At 38.9% G+C, this 23,735-nt stretch overlaps 1 protein-coding gene across 1 annotated transcript in view; it reads right to left on the bottom strand.

Annotated features, from left to right (window-relative positions):
- B3GLCT (beta 3-glucosyltransferase) overlaps window positions 1-23,735 on the bottom strand; it is a 124,697-nt gene that overhangs the window by 84,975 nt on the left and 15,987 nt on the right. Inside the window, exons 2-3 of the mRNA XM_036742638.1 lie at window positions 13,854-13,903; window positions 2,668-2,707 (exon numbers count right to left, since the gene is read on the bottom strand). Coding sequence (XP_036598533.1) covers window positions 2,668-2,707; window positions 13,854-13,903 — 90 coding nt within the window. The remainder of the gene's footprint in view (window positions 1-2,667; window positions 2,708-13,853; window positions 13,904-23,735) is intronic.

Raw genomic sequence — 23,735 nt, 5'->3', positions numbered from 1 at the left:
CCTAATAAAAATTTAATATGGGAAAATTCCACATTGATAGCCATACGTAAATACATACAGGTTCTGTACTCAATTCAATACCTATCTTATTGTCCACGATGATGCAAGACCCTTAATACTAAAAAAAGAATACAAAGATAGGAAATGACCTGGTAAATTTGCAATATGGATTTAAGTTGTTTAGATGTTATAGATTGTATGTATATACATAATATGCTGTCTAGACATTTAAATATATAAATCTACATGGGTGCTCTTTTTTAATTTGGCTCTTTTTAAAGTTAGAACTGAAATGTTATCTCAGCTCCATTGCTCCGAGTGTGCCAGCTTCCATTCAGCACAGCCTGACCATCTTAGCCAGCAGACCAGCAGCCCTTTGGGATGGAATATGCTCTTGAGTCTCAATTTTCTCCTCTGTAAAATGGGCATGCTATTATTTATCCTATGTCTATGAGAGTTGTGTTCATCAAAAGAAATAACTCTGAAATAGCAAATTTCCCTCTTTATAAATGTGAGCTACTGTCTATATGTTTGATGCCACCATTTCTACAGGGTCAGCAGGGAGAGGCATCATCAGTAATAGGCAACTGGACTTGGACTCAGGGAAGACGTGGGTTCAAATTCCACCTGAGATACTTCCCAGCTGTGTGACCTGGGCAAATTACTCAACTTCTCTACACTTCAGTTTTCTCTTCAATAAAATGAGGATGCTAGCCTCATTTAGGCTAACCTAGACCCTTTAAGGTCCCTTCCAGGTCTAAGTCTATGCTCCTATGAATGCTGCTGCTTCTGTTTTCCAAAGATTTTGCGTTTCCTTTCTCACATACGTGGGCAGGGGACTGCAGCCTTGTTGGGTAAGAAATATTGCTGGCAACTACCTTTATGTACAACTTGATGAAACCCAATTATACCCTCAGTGAAATTCATTATGTGAAAGGGCTCATGGGTTATAGTGGTGGAGGGTGGGGTGGGGGTGGGAACTAAGTTAGCACAGAATGTTTGCTTTTCAAAAATAATTCGAATGTTGAAACACTCCTCCTCTTCAGGTTTCACCCTGTCAGACTTTCTCTACCGTCTCACCTGTTCCAGGAACCTCTTCACCCTGGAAGTACACTCCAACCCTGGCCTTCATTCCATTCACATCTTTGAAGTATCCTCGGTCATTAGGGCACCTATCCTCCCAGAACCACCATTTTAAGGAAAAGGCCCAAGACAGCCACGACTTCATTCCCTTCCAGGCTATGCTCCTCTACAGTGGCCCTGGTAACTTCATGATCACCCACCTCCCTCACCCTCAGCATTTCAGTTTCCTTTTATGTGTCTCCCTTTTTATGTCTTCCCTCTTTAGAATGTAAGCTCCTTGAGGGCAGAGACAGTCTTTCTGTTTGTATTTGTATTCCCAGCATTTAGCACAATGTAGAGTGCATGGTTAAAAAAAAACCCTTAATACATGCTTATTGACTAGACAATACTCTAGGAAGAGTGAGTACTCATTGTTTCTGGATAATTATTGAAGAAAGTAAGTGCCTCGATGCTATAGCATTCCTCAATTTTATCCCATCACTTCTGATAGCAACCCTCAGGTTGCTTAAATAAGAGCCCTTATCATTTACACTCTTCACTTATCTTCACTAATCCCTCCTCAGTAGCTGCCCAAGGAACAGAATCAAATGAGATAACTGTTATTTACTTCACTTTTCCTGTATTCGGAAGATTATAGGTCTAAAGCTGGAAGTGACCCGAGCAGAAGAGGGAACAGAAGCCGGGCAGTGACTGAGGCAGAATTCCAACTCCGGGCCAGTGCTACTTCTACCACATCTTGCTGACTTTCTCAACTCAGTCCATCACATTTACTTGAAAAGCTGCAACAACTCAAAACACAATGCCGAGGCTTTTCCACCAGAAAAAGATACGAGAATTATCTTGATGAGAATAGCCATGACATTCTAGAGAAGGGAAGAGGAGGACACAAAGAAGCAAGTAAAAGAAACTGAACACACAGATTAAAATAAATAATAAAGTAAATAATAAATATAAATAAGCAACAAATATAAAGTAATAAATGTAAAAAAGAATAAATATTAATAAATAAAATAAATAATAAAGAGGACACTCGGCCAAGAAAAGGAAACAGAGCAGAAGAAAAAAAGAAATGAAGAAAAAGAAAAAGAATCTTGAAGGAAAGGATCAAAACCCATTCTATACCTTCATCGTAAAAACTTGTATGGAACAAAGATTTTAAAACCACCAAATTGTCATGGAGAGTCCTTGGGTGAAAAGTAAGGGTCTATCCATATGAATACACTCGCCTCCTACCTTGGCAGTGCAGAGCACAGAAGAGGGAGCATGATACAGAGAGGAAAAGACTATACTGGGAGTGGCGGGAAAAGCTTCCCATCCCAGCACTGATGCTGATGACACTGGGCAAGGCATTTCACCTTACGTGGCTTTTGAACATAACTCTGCTTTTTGTTCCCTGTCTTTCCATCAGCTTCATCTTAGTCATTGATAAAAAATGGGGCCAAGGAGGTAGCCTTGTGATAATACATCAAAAAATATTTACTCCACGCATCAACAAGATCAAAAGGAAACCTATACTCTGAGGGATAATTACAAGATTAAAATATTTAAGGATACAAACGAACACAAACTTCTCCAGTTACTTACCTAAATCATTTTTACTTGATGTTCTACTTTTTCCCAACTTCTGCATTAAAAAAAGAAAAAAGAATAAAATCTCATCACTTGAGAAAATATGGCAACACAAGAAATAAACACATGCAATCAAACAAAGGTACAAATACAGGTATTCTGATCATGAATTTGAACAGGAAGGCTCGGCAGTGTCCCCCTTTTCTCGCTCACAAAAAGGATCCGGCCCAAAAATGGGATGGAAAGGGGGTAGATTCATGAAGAAAAAAAACTTAGAAAGATGATAGGATTCAGTGGTGTATTTCTCATGATGATGAATTCCTTTAATTTTTATATATTTTATCCTCTTTGGGGGGCAATGTGATTAATAAGGCAGCCATAAAACAAAATGAAGATTCTTAATCAAGGGAACTGCCATTTTAGGAGAGGCCCCAGCCGTATTCCCTTCCTTCACTCCAGCTCATCTCATTCTCTGGACTTACTTCCTCAACAGCTGCCTATGTACCCTAGTGCCCCAAATCTCCTAACTAGTGGTTCAATGGCCAGGACCTCCATATAAAGGTGGGGTGCCAGTGATGCTCACTTCACTCTCAGATCAAGACCACTTCAACAAGAATAACTTATGCTAGAAAAATGTAATTTCCTTTTTCAGCATAACTAGACTGTTAGATTGAGGCATACTACAGATATATAAGATGGATAGGCAGACAGAGATACTAGAAAAGTATAAAACAAAGCTTCACATTCTATACTTATAGGCAAGATGGCAAGAGAAGGACTAGATGGTATTTACTGAATAGCTAGACTCAAAGTCAGTCATTAATGTGTTGCCCTCAGTTTGGAGGGGCAGCTCGGAGCCACAGTGATAGAGTGCTGGGCCTGGAGTCAAGGAGACCTGAGTTCATGATCCAGCCATTCTGGAGCACAATTTGGAACTATGCCCAAAGGGCTATAAAACTGTGCACACCCTTTGACCCAGCAATACCACTTCCAGGGCTGTATCCCAAAGAGATTACACAAGGGGGAAAGGGACCTGTATGTACAAAAATATTTATAGCAGCTCTTTTTGTGGTAACAAAGCATTGAAAGTCAATGGGATGCCTATCAGTTGGAGAATGGCTAAACAAGTTGTGGTATATGAATGTAATGGAATACTATTTATTGTTCTATAAGAAATGGGGAAGATACAGACTTCATAATAACCTGGAAAGACCTATGTGATCTGATGCTGAGTAAGGGGAGCAGAACCAGGAGAACAATGTACACAACCACAGACACAGTGCTTCTGTGATGACTAACTTTGATAGAGTTGGCTCTTCTCAACAATACAAGGTTCAAAGACAGCTCTAAAAGACTCATGATGGAAAGAGCTATCAACATCCAGAGAAAGAATTACACAGTCTTTTTTGGTTTTGTTTCTTCTTTCTCATGGTTCATTCCATTGGTTATAATTCTTCTTTACAACTTGACTATTGTGTAAATAAATTTAATGTGAAGGTATATGTAGAACCTATACTAGATTACATGCCATCTTGGGGGAGGAGGGAGGAGGAAGAGAAAATATGGAACTCAAAAACTTGTAGAACTGAGTGTTATAAAATAAAAATAAAAAACATTTTAAAAAAAAGAAGACCTGAGTTCAAATCCAGCTTCAGACACTTACTAGCTGTGGAACTTTGGACAAGTCACTTAACCCTCCAGTTAAGTTTGCCACCAATTTGCCTCCAGTTCCTTATCTATAAAATGAGCTGGAGAAGGAAATGGCAAACCACTCCAGTATCTTTGCCAAGAAAATCCCAAATGGGGTCAGGAAGAGTCTGAAACTATTTAACAACAATAAAGCAGCTTGGATGGAGTTCTGCAAGGCAGGGCAGTGGCACTGGACTGCTCAACATCTTTATCCATGACCAGGATGAAGCCACAGACGGCCTGCTTCGTAAATCTTTAGATTTAAAAACAGAGAGACAGATTTGGTCTTGATATAAAGAAAAACTTTCTGAGTATTAGAGCAGTTTAAAAAAATGGAATGAGCTCTCTCAGCAAGTGGAGAGATCACAGGCCTAAGGTGGGGGGGGTGGTCTTTAAACAGAGGGTGGATGATGATTAAGTCAGTCAATCAATAAGCATTTATTAAGTACATTCTGCATACTAGGTACCATGCTAAGCACTGAGAATACAAAGAAAAGCAAAAAAACAGTCTCTGCTCTCAAGAAGCTCCTAGTCTACTGGAGAGACAACATGCAAACCATGTAAAAACAAGATAAAGACAGGATAAATTGGGGATAATCAACAGAGTGAAGGCACTATTGTTAAGAGGGATCAGGAAAGGTTTTCTGCAGCCGGGGAAGCCAGGAGGTAGATGAGAAGAGAATAGGAATAGGAAATGGTCAGAAGAAATGCCTGAAGCTCGGAGATAAAGGGTCTTGTTTGGAGAATAGCAAGAAGGCTGGTGTCACTGGATCCCGGGGTAAGTGATGGGTGGGAAGAAGGGTGTTAAGGAAAGGCAGCAGGGGAGTGAGTTATTTTTTTTGGATGAGAAAAAAATTCCATCTTTATTATCATTAACCTTTGGCTTCCTTTGTTTTTTGTTTGTTTTTTCTTTTATTTATTTAATATATTTAGTTTTCAGCATTGATTTTCACAAGAGTTTGAATTACAAATTTTCTCCCCATTTCTACCCTCCCTCCCCCCCACTCCAAGATGGCATATATTCTGGTTGCCCCATTCTCCAGTCAGCCCTCCCTTCTGTCACCCCACTCCCCTCCCATCCCTTTTTCCCTTCCTTTCTTGTAGGGCAAGATAAATTTCTATGCCCCATTGCCTGTGTATCTTATTTTCTAGTTGCATGCCAAAACTTTTTTTGTTTTTGAACATCTGTTTTTAAACCTTTGAGTTCCAAATTCTCTCAGGGGAGTGAGTTATGAAGGGCTTTGAATGCCAAAACATAGAAGTTGATATTTTATCTTAGAAGTGATAAGGAATTATTAAGGGATCTTGTAGAAGGCATTTCTGTTCAGAGAACATCTGAGGTTCTTTCTAACTCAGATTCTGAAAAATGACGTGCCCTCTGGATCTGTTTCCTCATTTGTAAAATGATGTGGTAAATGATATGATCTTTATCACCCCTTCAAATCCTAAATTATATAATCCTAGTAGTCCAGTTTGGCTGTAATATATGGTCCATAAGTGAGCTAGAAAACCTCAAGTGCCAGGCTAAGAAATGCATGCTTCAGAAGCAGCATGATGTAATCAGTCCCAAATTCTGCCACTTAGAAGCCATATAGATGACTGGGCAAATCACTTAACTTCACTGAGCCTTAGTCTCCTCACCTTTGAAATGGGGATAATAATACCACCTCACAAGTAAAATTGGGATAATGTCCCTACCTCACAGGGTTGTCGTGAGGATTAAATGAAGTAAAGTTTACAAAGCATTAGGGTCCTGTATGAATGCAAGCAAATATTGTTGTTTGTGAATAAAGTACAAAGTGCCCCCCACACTTGTAATTTAAATAGCAGGAGGAATTTTCAGTGAGAAAAACTCCCTTTACTAATAGAAATTGGCTCTGAAACTTATGTCCTTGGAGAGTTTATTGGGACACTGAGAAGTTAATGACTTGGTCAAAGTCGTGGTAGCTGGTATGTGTCAAAAGCTGTACTTCAACCTAAGTCTACCTGGGGCAGCTAAGTGGCACAGTGGTTAGAGCCCTGCACCTGACCTTGAACCCAGCCTCAGACACTTACTGGCTGTGTAACCCTTAACCTCTGTTTGCCCCAATTTCCTCATCTGTAAAACGGGGGTAATAATAGCACCTACTTCCCAGGGCCGTTGTGAGGCTCAGATGAGATAACATTTGTAAAGTGTTTAGCACAATGCCTGCCACAGTATAACTGCTATATAAATATCAGCTATAAGTATTTACAATTATTTGTAATAATAATATAATGATTATTATTACCTGAGTCTATGAATAGGTCTCTATTGATTATATGACACTGTCTTGGTAGTAGATATAGTGAATTTTCTTTCTGATCTGCCTTTGCCACATCATCATCATCAGGACAACAACAGCTAGCATTGGTATCATGCTTTAAAGTGTGCAAAGTACTTTACACGTGTTAACTCATTTCATCTCACAACAGATGCTATTATTATACCCATTTCACAAAGAAGGACACTGAGGTTAGGTGACTTGCCCAGGGTAATTCAGCTAGTAAGTGTCTGAGGCAGGATTCAAACTCAGGTCTTCCTAACTCCAAGTCTCAAGCATCATAGTGAGTGTGCCACCTAGCAGCTTTTACTTTCTCCAGCCTTATGCTGCCATAGGTGGTAACTGGACCCCCAGCAAATAATCCACGGAGGGTCTGTTTGTGGTCAATTTTCTTTATAGACTTTGCCAAGACTACATTTATGGATCTTCCCTGACAAAACTGGGGTTTGTCTATTTATTTTGGCAAATGAATGATTGTTTGGGGAAGAAAAACAAAATCTAGTAATGAGGAAACAAACACCTCTATTAAGCCTATTTTCTAAAATGACATCTGTGAGTGACTGAGGGTAGGGGTTGGTATGAAGCTGAATAATAGAGTGCCCAGCCTTTCATATGTGGGCTGAGACAGGAAGACAAATAGCTATTTTTAAAGCTAGACTACTGTGTTAGGTGCTACAAGAGAAATTTTAAAATAACTTCTATGGACATTCCTATGTTCCTATGAGACAGTTCACATGTGTTTATAGTGGAGGGTATCAAGGAAAAAGCATTTGGGTGGGAACTTGAAGGATGAGCAGGACATTATCAGATAGGGATATAAGGGAGGAACATTTTTAGCAGAAGGAACAGCATGAAAAAAGGAACTGAATGGAGAAATTGTGGGGGTGCTTAAGAGTCAGAGGTTCATAAAATGACAGAGTGGGAAGAGAACTTAGACATTATCTGGTTTAACATCCTCATTTTACAGATGAGGAAACTGTGACCCAGAGGCTAAGTGACTTGCCCAAGATCACATGGCGAGATTATAGCAAAACCAAGACTACAGCCAGGACCCCTGACCCCCAGTCTAGTGGTGCCCATTTAACTGTACCAAGCCTGACATACGTAGGGAACATGAACTAGTACAGTATGACTACAGCACAGAGTCAGGTGGTTGCAGAGAAGAATCTGTGTTTTAGGTACAAGTTGGACTGGCCAACCTCTGAAGTCCCTTACAATTCTAAGATTTTTCTCAACAGACAAGAGAACGAATAGGAGATAAAAGTGCAAAGACAGTTTTGAGGTCATTTTGAAGATCTGAATGCCAAACTGAGAATTTGGACATTTTTTCTACAGGCAATGGAGAGCTAATGAAGTTAGGTAATAGAGTTAAAGGATTAAAGTACTAATTTATGTTATCTAACCTTAACTGGGCACTCCCTGTAACAAGGCCATCTACTCCTCCTTAATTGGTTCTCTAGCCTAGGGGTTAATCCAAAGCTTCCTTTCTCAAACTTTCCACATTTTACCTTCCCACAACCCTATCAGCCAAGGCTCTTCCTCTTATAGAGAAAATGGAAGCCATTAGCACTGAAATCCCTCTCCTCCTCTTCATCTCAAAAGCCCATGTCATCTTCGGTTCTCTCCTCACTTTCCTCCAGTCTATGATAATGAGATGGCACATTCGTGGCATAATTCCAAACTGCTTTCCAGAAAGCTTGGCCTAATTCACAGCTCTCACATCACTGTGCCCATTTTTCCAACACCTTTCCAACATTGACCATTCCTCTCTTCCGGAATTTCTGACCAACTGCTGAGTGTGAGGTGAACTGCCAGATGTGATGGTCTTTCCTCAGTCCTCATCCTTTTTAACCTCTCTGCAGCATTTGATATTGGTAATACCTTCTCTTCTCTGGGTTTTAGTGACACTATTCATTCCTGGTTCTTCTCCTACCTGTCTGACTGCTCCTTCTCAGTCTCCTTTGTCAAATTATCACTCATGTCCTGCTCCCTAACTGTGTTTGTACTCCAAGACTCTGTCCTGGGCCTTCTCTCTTCTCTCTGCCTTCTCACTCTGTGACCTCATTAGGTCTTATAGATTTAAGTACATCTCTGTGCAAATAACTCCCAGATTTATATAACCAACCTTAGTCTCTCTCCTCCGCTCTAATCTTGCATCACCAACTTTCTACTGAACATTCAAACTGTAAGTACCATAGATATCTCAAATTTAACATGTCCAAAGCCAAACTCATTTTCTTTCCCTTCCAATCCATCTTTCTTCAAAACTTTCTGATTTCTTTCAAACACATCACCATCCTTCCAGTCTCCCAGGTTCCCAAAATCCAGCATTATCTTCAGCTTATCACTCTTGCTTGCCCCACATACACTGCATTGTCAAGTCTTTGTCATTTTTACCTCCACAATATCCCTCTCCTCTGACTCCTCACTGCTCACAGGGCCATAAACCTAGTTCAAGGCATCATCACCTGTTGCATTGATCACCAGTCCTATACATCTATCCCATAGATGCCAATATGATTTGCCTTAAGTATAGGGCTATGTCACTCCCCTACTTAATAAATTCCAGAAGCTCCCAACTGCCTCTAGGATACGATAACAACTCTTATTTGGCTTTTGAAGTCCTTCACAATCCAAGCCAAATGTACCATTTTAAGACCCCATCCCTTACTCTCCTTCCCATACACTATGTTATTTATAGTCACAATGATCTTTTTGCTTTTCCTCACATGTGGCACTCCATCTCCCATTTCCCCACCTTTGCTTGGGCCATCCACAATGCTGAAATACACTCCTTACCACCACCCCTTGTAGAATCTCCTTTTTCCTTCAAGACTCAGGTCAAAAGCCATCAACCACATACCTTCCCCCTCACCCTCAACAACTGCTACCACCCTCCCTCTTTAATCCCTCCATAAACTAAGATTCATTTTAAATATACTTATAAGTATATATGCTTACATATTTACACTTATATTCCTTTTATATGTATGAGGTATATGTCATATCATCCAATAAAATATGTTATTTGAGGAGACGGTTATTTCATTCTTGGTTTTGTTTCACATATGCCTAGCATACTGCCTGGCAAACAACAGATACTTAATAAATGTTTGTTGGTTTTTTTAAGGATTTTTCCTCATATCTATAAAATGGGGGTTATGGAATCATAGAATTTTAGAACAGAGAGGGACCTTAGAGATTATCTAACCTCATTTTACACATAAGGAAGCTGAGGCCCATAGAAATTAGTGTCTAAGGTAACACAACTAATTAGAGACAGAGCGCAGCCCAGACTCCAGGTCTCCTTACTACCAATTCAGTGTTTTTTCCACTATACCTACTAACCTACCCAGCAGAAATATTGATGAAAATACATGACAGCAGATGTGAAACTACTTTGAAAATAAGGTGAAAGTGATATATGAATGTAGGGCATCTCAACATCATAAGGCTGAAAGGGGAGACATGTCTATGACTGTTTCCAGGCTGCATAGCTTAAGACAGTTAGTTGGATCATCCTGTGTTGAATATCAGGACATTGGGTATTTAAGTCAAAGTTAAAATGGACTTTGCACCAAATACAATTAAATACAAAAGAAAAACTCATCAGTTTAAAAAAAACTTAATTTTTTTTTAAAGTGCTGGAACTCAAAATCCATATTGTCCTTTTTCTCTCCCTGTCTGTATTTTAATGGATGGATGAATTAGGTGAAATGGAATGGAATCAAAGTGAACCCAAGTATTTTTCCTCCCTAAAGAGAAAATTATACTAAATAAACAAATTGACAGAACATTAAAAATTCAGTCTCTGGCTTTCTCAGGAAAAGGTATAGTTGTTCCTAAGAAGAAACACATGACTTGTTTTATTATCTCAGCAGCAGTTATGTTTCTCATCCCAACTATTGATATCAATCACAAATGTAGGCACTGTCAGGTGTTTGTAGGTCAGTCATATTGTAGTCCAACTGCATGCAGGGTATATTAATAATGTAACTATACTGCACATGTTTCCTTCTTCTGGTGGGAAAAGCATAACCCCATTAGACAGGTTTTGGGGTTTGAGTTTTTTGTGTTAAGAGATGGTAGATATGGTCATTTGGAATGTGAAAGCCCATATGCATCCCTGTAATATCTAGCTTGGAAATTCATCAAGAGATAACATTATTTATCAAAATCATCAAGCATTTTATCTGAATGCTCTTTGAGAAGGGAAGTAGATGAACTTGACGCCTCCTCAATCATTAACATTAGAATAAAAGTGAGGATTTGAACAAGCAAATTATGCAGGATGCTTGCATTTAACACTTCAAATAAACGGTCATTTGCTTGCCACTACAAAAACAAAAAAAGTCCATGAGATCTGAACTCTCTCTGCTTCCTTAATTGCTTGGTTTTGATAGAGAACTCAGGGTATGCATCCCATAGAACCACTAGAAAATTTAACCAGCATTTGGCACTGTGGTGTCAAGTTAGCAGCAGTGGGTTGTGAACACAGGATGAAGAACTGGGGGAGCAGAAGAGGTGATGCAGGGCCACAAGTGCAGAGTAAGGAAAAGCACAGGCTCATGGTCAGAGCTAAGAGTCAGGAACCAGGCCAACAACCTGCTTAAGTACTAATGGGAAATGGTGGACCCGGAATCCACAAACTCAAGCAGTTTGAAGGATTTGGTAAATGCTAAAAGGTCAACATAAGCAATAGTTTGGGAATCTGGAGAGGCAGTAGGAGCATCAGATCACCTCAGGCAAGGTGAGCCTACTTTCTCCTACCAGATAGGAAAGGTTTTTACCATTTGTTGTTCAGTCTTTTTTCAGTCATTTCCCACTCTTCATGACCCCATTTGGGGTTTTCTCAGCAAAGATACTACAGTGGTTTGCCACTTCCTTCCCAAGCTCATTTTACAGATGAGGAAACTGAGGCAAAAAGGTTTAAATGACTTGCCTAGCTAGTGTCTGAGGCCACATTTGAACTCAAGTCTACCGACTAGAGGCCCAGCATTAGCTCTGCTGTGCCACTCTTACTTGCCTCTCCTTAAAGGCCCACTGTCTGAATGAACAGCTCTTTTAGAATAAATGACTATCTTTGGATGAAAGATGCTATGAAAATATAAGAAAATGTTACATATTAAAAGTGGAAGATGACATAATGTCCTGATTCAAAATTAAAGATCAGTTGAAACCCACCAGTGAACATATGGGGAGCTAATCTCCAAATTCATTAAATGGAATTTTAACTCCCTGATATTGAACCACAGGTGGTATTTTTAAATCCACAACAAATAAGCTTCATTATTACTAAAGTAATTTGAAGACTGCTTTTAATAATAGTGGTGCAGAATTTCTTGGGAGATTCATACTCTATTCAGTTTGAAAGGGATACAACACTGGGGTTACTAAGAAACATTCCATTAAAAGTCTTTCTATATAGCCAAGAATCAGCCAGGTATAGTGATGTACTCCTAGAATTGCTGCTGCTGCTGCTGGAGGCAGAGGCTTGAATTTGGAGCACTGAGACCAGCAGCAATATGGTGAGCCCCAGAGAGGAACTAGGTGGCACAGTGGATAGAGTGTTGGGCCAAGAGTCAGGAAGATTCAACTTCATGAGTTCAAATCCGGCCTCAGACACCTAGCTGTCTGACCCTGGGCAAATCACTTAACCTTGTTTGCCTCAGTTTTCTCATCTGTAAAATGAGCTGAAGGAAATGGCAAACTACTCCAGTATCTCTGCCAAGATAACCCCAAATGAGTTCATTAAGAGTTGGACACAACTGAAAAAAACAACTGAACAACAACAACAACAGAGAGCAGAGGGCCTCCAGCCCAAATAGGAATGACTGAATAGGCTAAAGCTTCCATGTAGATAAGTAAGAGATTGGACCCATAAGTGACCCTTGAACTTTCAGCCTGGGAGAAATAAAGAGAACTAGTCTCAAAAAGGGAAAAAAAATCAATTGTACTTGAATTAATGACAAAGCAAACCATATTTTAAACGCCATTTCTTTTACATTAGGTACTAAATTGATACATCGCAATGCCCTCATGTGAAAATTATTAATTAGCAAAGCAAGTAAAGTAAGATTTTTAAACAGTGATCAAAGGGGCAATTTAATCAATAAAAGAATGTAATCACCTCTGCTTGAGTTTGGTTTAATTTTTAAACATGTCTTTGTGTAGTTTAGGGTATTCTATTTCTAATCTAGCAGGACCTAACATAATAATTCTGAGACTTTCTGCAGCTTCCTCCCCCCTGAAACACACCCTCACACTGCCATCTTCAAAATGGCAGCTGCTAAAGATTTACAAAGCCCCTGTGATATAGCAGCATCTATATTTTATGGGTTGAAAAAAATTAAATGAGAGGGCAGTATAAGCTTATGAGATTTTTAAAATATAGTATCAAAATTAGAATCAAATTCCTGGGTATGTAGAATCTAGTCTTTCCTATTTCATACTTGTAGATATTCTTTTATTACAGAGAGAAACATTTTGAGAGAAGCTGATCTATGGATATTGAGAGTGTTGCCATGGGTTCAAATTCAACAAACATTTTGTCGTTCAGTCCTTTCAGTCATGTCTGACTCTTTGTGACCCCATTTGGGGATTTTCTTGGAGTTTGCCATTTCCTTCTCCAGCTCATTTACAGATTAGGAAACTGAGGCAAGCAGAGTTATGTGACTTGCCCAGGGTCACATAGCTAGTAAGTGTCTGAGGCCAGATTTGAACTCAGGAAGATGAGTCTTCTTGACTCCAGGTTTGGCGTTCTAGCCATTGCACCATCTAGCTACCTTCAACAAACATTTACTAAGCACACATTTTACAATGCTCCCTGCTAGTTAATCTATATAGATAAAAGACTACCTACTAATTAAAAAAAAGAAATGTAACATTATTAAAAGGGAAATAGATGAAGTGTGCTAAGGGAGAAAGATTGTTGGCTTGGGTTCAGGTCCTGGCTATGGAGCCAACTTTTGCTAGGTGACCTTAGTTAGACAAGCCCCTTCATATCCCTATGCCTCAGTTTTCTCATCTGTAAAATGAGGCACTTGAACTTGAGTTGATCCTAAATGATATGTCCAGGTCTAACATTCTCTGACTTCATAAGTTTTCTAATCCCCTTTTCACATTAGTCTAAGAAAAAAAAGCATCTTTATCTTTTGTTCTGTGAAGAATTTTAGACAAAGAGAATATTTTCACAACTAGAATTAGTACCTGTGAATTCTTAGCATCTTTCTTTACATCTTCAGCAGCCACAGCAGAAACTAGGGAGAAAGAAAAACACATGCATATTTCTTCATTAAAACTAGCAATTAAAACCATTTTCACATTTATCAGAATTAAGCTTAAAAACTGAAACACCACTATTACTTATTATGGTACACCCTTATTCTCTCTGTTTTGGGGGTTGTTGTTTTTTTTTAAATCAGTGGGCAATTTGGCATTTAAGTAGCTGCATTGCTGCAGATAGGCACGTTTGTTTTCCTTTATCTCTGAAACTAAAATTATTCATTGACGTGAAGCCAACACACCTTGGCTCCTAAGCAAAAAAATATAATAATAAATTTTTTAAAAAATCCTACACATACACACACACTAAACAAGTCTACCACTAAATTTACATAATACAATATAGCATGTACATATTTAAACTACTAAAGCTGCATGAAGACTTTTGGGAGACCCTATACATCCACACTCAAACAATCACATTAAATACTCCCATGTAAGAAACCTTTATTTCAATGCCTTCTTAATTGAACAAGAATTCTTCACACCGCACAACAATAATATTCAAGCTCTCACAGACCGTGCCCGAACATGGCATTCAATAGTGCTCGACCTGGAACAAGCTTTCAGTCTTCTGGGAGAGTGGGGTTTAGCAGGGCAGTCCAGTTACAGCTAACAGGCACGGAGAGGATAGTTAAGAATGCCCTTAGCACAGTGATGCCAGGGCCAGAGAAAGGGAATGAATTAAAAATTATTCCCCATTTAGAATGATGAAATAGTTTGAGTCAGAGTCCATAAATAGATAGAGATGCCCCTAGAGAAACATCTAGGCTCTGCATTGAAGAGAATCACGATGAAGACATTCAACTTATGTAAAATGCTTCGAGAAGAAAAGGAAGTCTAATGAGGATTCAAACAAAGAGTTAGGCAGGTAAAGGGAACAAGTAACACCTGAATTACTTGGTGTTTTTTCCCCAGAAGCACTGCAGGTGATTTGCATAGTTCTGCTTTATCCTGCTAGAAAGTAAGCATTTCTCCTAGGCCACAGCAATAGAGTAGATGTCAGTGTCTGGGTTAGTCCTAGTCCAAAGCAAATCTTTTCATCCATCCCTCTCATATTCTTTCTGCTCCCTTTTTTCTCCTACTACCTAATTCTCCTCCCATTGATACCTCCCTACTCCACTCTGATATGCACTAGTCAATTTATGTCTGGTTGGATATTTACCACATCACATTTTGGTTTAAAAGAATACTCAGATAAAACCATCATTCATACTAAGATGCAATAAATTATTAATTGAGTGATAGGAATTTATCAAGCACTTACTCTAGTGGTGGACTATAATAGGGTCTGGAAATACAAAGGAAAAAATGAGTTCCTGCCCTGTAGAAGCTTAAATCCTATTGGGAGATACAACATGTACACATATATACGGACACACGAAACCAAAATACAAGCTGTTTTTGGTGTTGTTTTGTTGTTGCTCCTTCATTCTAGAAGACGACCAGTGACATCACCAGTAATGTCTTGACTTGCTCGTGAATTAGATTGAAGTGAGGTAGAGCTGAGCAAAGTCATCAGCCTCACTCTCTCTTCCTGAGTCATTTTGAAAGGGCGGGCACCAGCACTTGGTAGGAGGTTGTCAAGGAAAGGTTTCACATAGAAGATGGTTCTTGAGCTGAAACCTAACAGAAAAAAGAGTCTTGAAGGCAGAGAAAGGATTGATGAGGAAGGCGGGCACTCCAGGCATGGGAGACTGGCAGTGCAAAGGAATTAGATGGAAGATGGAATATCAGAGAAACAAAAAGAGAGCCAGTGTGACTGGACCATAGAGGCCTGGGAGAAGAATACTGTATACAGGGATGAGCCTGGAGAGATAGACTGAGGTCAGGTTGTGAGGGGCTTTGTAAAAAACAGAGAAAGAAAAAGAAACTAATAAATGAAACTCCAAAATTAGGGAAAGGAGTAGTAATAAACAGGGAGAGGGGGCAGCTTGAAGTTGAAGGGAAGAGAGCTGGTAGAAAAAGAGTTGCTTTAAAATAGATGAAGCTAAAATAACTGAGGAGACACAGTACAGTATCTACAGAGGAAGAAGGGGGTAAATCCTAATTTGAAAGTAAAAGACAATATTAGAGACAAATGGAAAATATAAACCTCTCATAACTTTACATTTAAATAGATTAAGAAATCCATTAAATTTTTTTTAAAAGCGACAGATTGGATAAGAAAAGCCCCAGGATCTGTTGCTTACAAAAAACATATTTGCTTCTTTTTTAAAGACATACACAGAATATAAATGAGGGGCAAGGAGAAAGGGAAAAAAAACCCTTATATTTTATCTTAGAGGCAACAGGAAGCCACTGGTATTATTGAGTAAGGGAGTAATATAGTCAGACCTGCTCTTAGGAAGAATTATTTTGGCAGCTGTATGGTGGATGGACTGGAGTAGGAAGTGACTTGAGGCAAAGGGACCAATAAATTAGAAGGCTATTGCAATAACCCAAGCAAGAGGCAATGAATGCCTGAACTAAAGTGGTGGTTGTGTGGCTATGTGAATAGTGAGAGGGGAACATATGCTGGAAATACTGTAAAGGCACATGATTATATATAAGAAGTGAGAGGACAGGAAGGAGTTGAGAATTATGAAAAGGTTGAGAATTTAGGGGCAGCTGGGAGACTGAAAAAATGTTTTAAAATCAAAAGTGGTTTGGGTTTGGCTGGAAAAAAAGTTGTTTCAGACAAGTTGAGATGGAAACAGCTATAGGCGTTCCATTTGAAATGCTGGCAGTTGGTAATACAAGACTGAAACTCAGAGAGAGACTAAGGCTAAATGCATAAGTAAATGCATAAATGCAGGAGTAAATAAATAAATAAATACTCTCTACTGAGGACACCCAGAAGCTATATAGCCCAACCCTCTTGGGTTAGGGAAGTTATATGAGTTTCCTGAAGTCACATAGATAGTAAAATAGAGGCAGGATTTGAACCAGGTCCTTTGATACCAGATTCAATGCTCTTTTCACTGGACTATAGTAGCGATTTTTTTCTTAAGGGTCAGAAGCACCTTCTCCTATACAACCGAGAATCTGCTTGATTGGCTTTCATGGGGAATTTTGTACGCTGAAGAGCCCAAGCCCAGTACATCACCCAGTAGGCTAGACTGAGGAAAGAGAAGAGAAGTGTTCAAGGGGTCATAGAGTTGTGTTGGAGACAAGCTCATGACCAGCTCTGGGGAAGAGAAGAGAGTAGGAGGAAAGGAGGGCGGAGGGAGAATCGAACTCTATTCCCATCCTTCCCTTGATGATGAAGCCACTCAAAACCTGGGGTTATTCCAGGATTCCTCTCCTCACTTTGGAGGTCACCGTGGTCAGGAAGTCCTGAGTTGTATGCTACCTCTCTATGTGACCCTGGAGGGGTTACATAACCTTTTCAGCTTCAATTTCTTCATCTTTAAAGTGGAGATAATACACAGTGCTTGAGACACCTCTACTACTTCATCATAGGGTTGTTATGAGGCTCAAACAACATAAGATATAGTTATTCTTGCATTGTTGGGGGAATAGGGACTAGGCTTGTAACTTCCTTAGTATAGGGAACTCTGAGGTGAGAGAATTCCCTCTACCAATGCAAGTTAGCCCCTGTTATGTGACTAAAAGTCTTGATAAGAGTTGCCTAAAGCACTGAAAGGTTAAGTAATTTACCCAGAGTCACACAGCCAGGGTGTGTAAGAAGTGGAACCACAGCCCAAGTCTTTCTAGTTTCAAGGCAGGCTCTCTATCCATGATGCCATGCTCCCTGCTGTTATTATCAGGCTCTACATTTCTTTCAACTTCTCTAGACTAGTATGACATTCTGCTCACTGAATCTCAGTAAGACAGGGAGAAGCAACTGTCTCATTTTTACAAAAAGAAAAGGGAAAGGGGAAGCCAACCCTGAGTATGAAGAAGGCAGCAGCAAAATCTAAACCAGAACTTAAGCGTTCAGAAGGAAGGGCTGCCAACTGAGTATTGGATCTTTGATTAAAGTCCTGCTTCTGATGACTTCAATTTTGGTATCAGCATCTGATATAGAATGGTGGTGGTGGTGGTTGCTGTTGTTGTTGTGGTTGTTGTTGTTGTTGAGCCCTTCAGTCATGTCCAACTCTTCCTGACCCCACAGACAATAGCATGCCAATGCTGTCCATGGGGTTTTCTTGGTAAAGATACTGGAGTGGTTTGCCATTTCCTTCTCCAGTGAATCAGGCAAAACGAGATTAAGTGACTTACCCAGGGCCACATGGCTAGTAAGTGTCTGAGGCTCAATTTGAATTCAGGTCTTCCAAACTCCAGGCCTAGCTCACTATCTAACCACCTGTCTCTTATGGGAGATTTACTCATGTTTATTAGCCATATTTATGGTACCAGACTATACCCCCAAAGGTGTCATAAATATGGTTAATAAACATACATGTTACATAGAAAAATAGATTGCTATGTGAACAACTTTGCTCAGCACCATAAATGACTTAAAGTCAGTTTTTCAGAAATTGGGATGTTCTGCCAATTTGAAGCATCTAAAGACTGTGGTTAATCAAATATTTGTCTCTCATTGACTTTGCTCCTTGACAAGATTTTTCAAGGGGTAGCTTTATAATTAAGATACTTCAATTTCTCTGTATTAAATTTTTATCCTTAATAGGGAAATATAATTTTCTTACTTTAATATACACAGTGATTCATCATCTTATAATCAGCATTCATACTTATTTGACTTTTGGGCAGGTAAAGTTAGATGTAAAAGAAAGACGTCTCAACACAGCATATGACTAGAGGTTTTTCAAGAATGTGGATTGAAGGATGCTCTCAGAAAAACCTGGAAAAACTTGCATGGACTGATACAAAGTGAAATGTACTATGTACAAAGTAACAGCAATATTGTAAGATGATCAGCTGTGAAGGACTTAGCTATTCTCAGCAATACAATGATGCAAGACAACTGTGAAGGACTTATGATGAAAAATGCTATCCATCCCCAGAGAAAGAACTGATGGTATCTGAATACAGATCGAAGCATACTTTTTTTACTTTATTTTTCTTGAGTATTTTGTCTATGTTTTCTTTCATGACATGACTATTATATTATAGAAATTTTTTTCATGACTACGCATGTATAATCTATATCAAATTGTTTGCTTTCTCAATGGGGGAAGGGAGGAAGGAGGAAAGGAGAGAATTAGGAACTCAAAGCTTTAAAAACAAATGTTAAAAATTGTTTTTACATGTAACTGAGGAAAAATAAAATACTAAAGTTTTTAAAAAGGAAAAAAGAGAATGTGGGTTCAAAGAGGGCAAGACCAGGATCTTTCTTGGAGTGGGCTTCTATTAATCACTTGACAAAACCTCATACAAGTTCATTCTGTTATCATTTCTTTGATGATGCAATTCTTTTATAATGTTATCAAGAAGGGAAAATTGGCTAATGATACAAATGAATTTTCCAAATATTCCCCTTCACAATGAAATAATAGAGATAACAGCCCCTCACTTAGAAAAGACTTAACTTGATCAAGTAAAATTGCTTCTACCTAAAAATACACATGCCTTTAACTGAAATAGCCTTCCAAAAATGACTTTTATTTATTAAACATTGACATCAATATGGATTAAAATTCAGAGGAGGAATTTCAAAAATTGTCCTAACGTTTGTCCTTTTTTTTTTTTTTGCTGTGACCATAAAACATGGTTCTTATTAAATTTTCTAAAATAGTTATATTACAGTCATATCGAAGCCATATAGTACTCATTAATATCTTTATCAAGATAGCCCTATGTAGTACTCTCCAATGTCATAAAGTACTCTTTAATACCTTTTATGAAATCAAGCATAGGATATTTTCCTCCTGGCCAGAGAAGGCAAAAAAAGAAAGCTTTTGGTCCTGTGAGGAGAAATGGTTGCACGGAATTAATGTTGCCATACCGACATAATTATTTAATGAGCTCTACCCTTATACTTCCTTAATCTAAATAAAATTTTAAAATATTCAGAATACAGTATATTTTTAGAGTAGAGGGTACAATTGACCATAAATCCATCCATGTCAGCATCAACTCAAGTAAAATCTCTATTAAGGTTCTTAGGTAGGCAACTGTTGCAAATAATGGGGAAGTGTATTTTCAACAGTTACAATAAAGCATATTTCATGTATAACACTTTCTGCTTCAGGGCTCCTTTGGACTAAAAACAAACAAACAAAATGATTCAATTATATTCCACAAAGCTCCTACTGCTTTAGGTACTGACCAGGGACATTATAGGGAAGCCAAGTGGCATCAATGGACAGAGTGTGAGCCTGGAGTCAGGAAGACCTGAGTTCAAATGCAGCCTCAGATACAAGCTGTGTGACCCTGAACCCTTTTTGCCTCAGTTTCCTCATTTGTAAAATGAGCTGGAGAAGGAAATGGCAAACTACTCTAGTATCTTTACCAAATAAACCCCAAATGAAGTTGGACATACCCACAAAGAACTGGACATAACTGAACACACATGGAAATTATGAAGATTACCTAATTGTGCCAAATTACAATTTTAAAAATAAATTTTATTTTTCCCTATATTCACTTAGAATTCTGGGGAACTAAAGAATCTGGATAATTGGTAAGCTGGGAAACTATGCTTAACATGTAAATGAAGGAAGATAATGAAAATAAGAGTTTCTCATCATAATTTTAACTAAAACCACCCTAAAATACTAACACACCTAACCTTTGAAACTAATCAAATTTTTATGGCTAAGCTGGAGCCAGGGTTTGACTCCAGAGTTTAAGAACTCTTCTGGTAATGTTAGGAGGTAGGAAGACCAAGGAGGGCAGGAGCCAAGCACTTCCCAGCCTTCTTCTTTCTTTTGTAAACCCTAAGGCACTATATAAATGTCAGTTATTTCTACTATCATTTATAACCTCCCTTAGTTATCTTTTTTTGTTCCATTATAAGTTTACCTCTACCTTATAAAAAGTAAGATTTTTTCCTTATAACTCTATTCTTGCTTTTTTCTTCACAAGTTATTCTGAAAATACTTCATTTTATAAATCAAATTAAATTCAAAGGAGCACTAGATTATGCTAATTAGCACCTCACCTTTCTCCTTGTCAACACGAGGGGGTCTTGGTGATTATCTGCTCTCCAGCAGAAGCAAAAATAGACTGACTGACTATCCAGAAGCTCTGGGATCAAAGGTGGTCCTAAAAATGAGTACACTCTGCTGAGCATATAGGCAGGTTTTGTGCTGCTGTCAATGTCATGGGCACTTATTTCAGTGATAGTTGGCATCAAAGATTACTTCCTTAATAGTTACTGAGGTGAGAGGGTTCTACGGGGCATTACTTTGTTTCTTGTGACCTAGTTAGAATATACATTACTCAGCACTATGTCAAAAACCATCAGAGAGCCCAACACATCTGCTAGTTTCTTGCCTGAGTCTCCTTTCCATAGAGCTTTCTAATTTTAATTCAATGTGTTCTGAAGAGTACCTTAAACTCCAGGATACATAATCTCTATATCTTATTTTCTGGTAGACAATTATATGCTTTGAAGATAAACCAGGGAAAGAGAGGGATTAAAAAACAAATGAAATGGTGGCCGGGCAACACTAATCTGTAATCCATGTCTACCCTACCTCCTCACCCCATCCTCCTGTACTGGATTTTCTCTTTTTCCTTCTCAGCCAATGTACACCTGCTGAGAAGGTCAGCAAGCCAAAACTGGGTAAGATCAAGGCAGGAGAAGTCAAGGCGTTAATTCTATCTCTTTCTATGCATACAAGAATCAAAAAAATCCCTTGGCTCCTAGCAACCAAGAGTCAGTCAGTCAACGAGCATTTATTAAGCTCCTATTAGGTGCCAGCCATTGTGCTAAGTACTGGAGATACAAAGAAAAGCATTCCCTGCTCTCAAGGAGCTCACAATCTACTGAGGGAGACAACATGCAAACAACTCTGTACAAACAAGATACATAGAGGATAAACTGGAGATAATCAACAGAGGAAAGGCACTAGAATTAAGAAGGATCAGAAAAAAATGCTTCCTGTAGAAGGTAAGATTTGACCTAGGCCTTGAAGGAAGCCAGAAGGCAAAGATAAGAGGGAAAGAGAAGAGAATGGGGGACAACCAGTGAAAATGGACAATGGAATGTCATGTTCCAGGAAGCCAGGATCAGCAGATCATAGAGTATTTGCGAGTGAGTAAGGTATAAGAAGACTGGAAAGGTAGCAAAGGGCTAGGTTTATGAAAGACTTTGAACCCCAACCAGATGATTTTGTATTTGATCATGGCAGTGATAGGCAGTTTACTGAATGGTGGGAAATGAGGTTGAAAAGGTCAGACCTTAACTTCTGAAAAATCAGTTTGACAGCTGAGTGGATTGTGGGGAGAGGCTTCAGTCAGGGATCCCAACCAGAAGGCATTATAATCCAAGTGTGAGATGGAGGGCCTGCACATTAAATTGCAAGAACAGAGAATGAGAAAAAAAAACAACAACAAAACCTAAAGCCTCAGTTCTCTCCTACTGTTCTAATATCTATGATTTTCCTTCTCCCATTCAAAAGTAAATCCCTTTCAATTCTACTGGAATGTGCTAATGGATTTCAATTTTTAGGATAAAAAAAAGAATTATTAGCATCAACTCTGAATAATTCATAATACAAATGTTTTTGTATAGTCCCTGTAGGATTATAGTTTAAAGGATAAAGATCCAGCTTTGGAACCAGGAAGATTCAGGTTCCAGTCCCATCTGTGACAGACACATACTAGTGATATGACCCTCAGTAAGTCACTTAACCTCTTAGTTCTTTAGTCAACTCTCTAAGATGATCAATTGCAAAGAAGGTGTCGACTTGCATTGATAGAGGGAGTTTCCTCACCTGGGAACTCTCTAATCTAAAAATAGTACAGGTCCAGTCTCTATCCCTAGCCTCATAAAGCAAAGAAAAAAACACAAGACCAAGTATCATAAGACCCGAGTTCTAATGCTGGCTCCATCACCAACTTGCTGTGTGACCCTGAACAAGTCACTTTCCCTCTCTGACTCAGTATATCCATTCATAAAATGGGAATAAGAACCATCTGCCCTAAGCCAAAGGGCTATTGTACAGAGCATATAAGAAAATTATGTGAAGCATTTAGAAAAACAATAAAATTTCATGCAAACTGATGAAGATATGCTACATTTATTCAATAACATCGATTCTACACAACAGCAAAATTTGCTTACTTGCTGTAACAGCAATCACACTGGCATACCCAGGATGGCTCCTAGTACAGGTTCTTTTATCTACTCTACTAGGAAAGACTGCTCAAATAGGTGTCAATAATCTTCTTTTAATTACATAAAATACAGACAGAGAAAATACAGAATAGAGAAATAAAGACCAACAGACAGGGCTCTACTCCCTGAATCAAAGCTTTACATCCACCACTGAATTGAGAGAGTCTTTACCTCTGAGGAGTCAGGGAGCTCTGAACATATGGCCGCTCAGAGTCTCGACCAGGGAATCACATCTTCCTCATCAGCAAGCCCCCAAAGCAAAAGCTCACCTCTCAGAATATATACTCTTTAGGCTCAGTGCCTAATTAGAAATTAACAAAAGGTGTGTAAGCCTTCCTACAAGCAAGCAAGCTTCCCTTAATGGACTCCACATGAGCCCTATTGATGGGCGGGGAAGATCTTATTCCCCATCGACCTTACACTTCCCTTAGAAGCAAAAAACTGCCAATATCTCTCCCAAAACCAAAAGTCTATGTGCTGGGGAAGGAGGCAGAGAGATGGAGCATCAGGCCTGGAGTCAGAAAGACCTAAGTCCAATCCTCCGACAGAAAATATTTTCATAGGAGGCT

Source organism: Trichosurus vulpecula, chromosome 2, assembly GCF_011100635.1.
Source record: "Trichosurus vulpecula isolate mTriVul1 chromosome 2, mTriVul1.pri, whole genome shotgun sequence".
Taxonomy (NCBI): domain Eukaryota; kingdom Metazoa; phylum Chordata; class Mammalia; order Diprotodontia; family Phalangeridae; genus Trichosurus; species Trichosurus vulpecula.
Note: the sequence above shows the minus strand (reverse complement) of the source record. Positions and strands in the feature narration are given on the sequence as shown.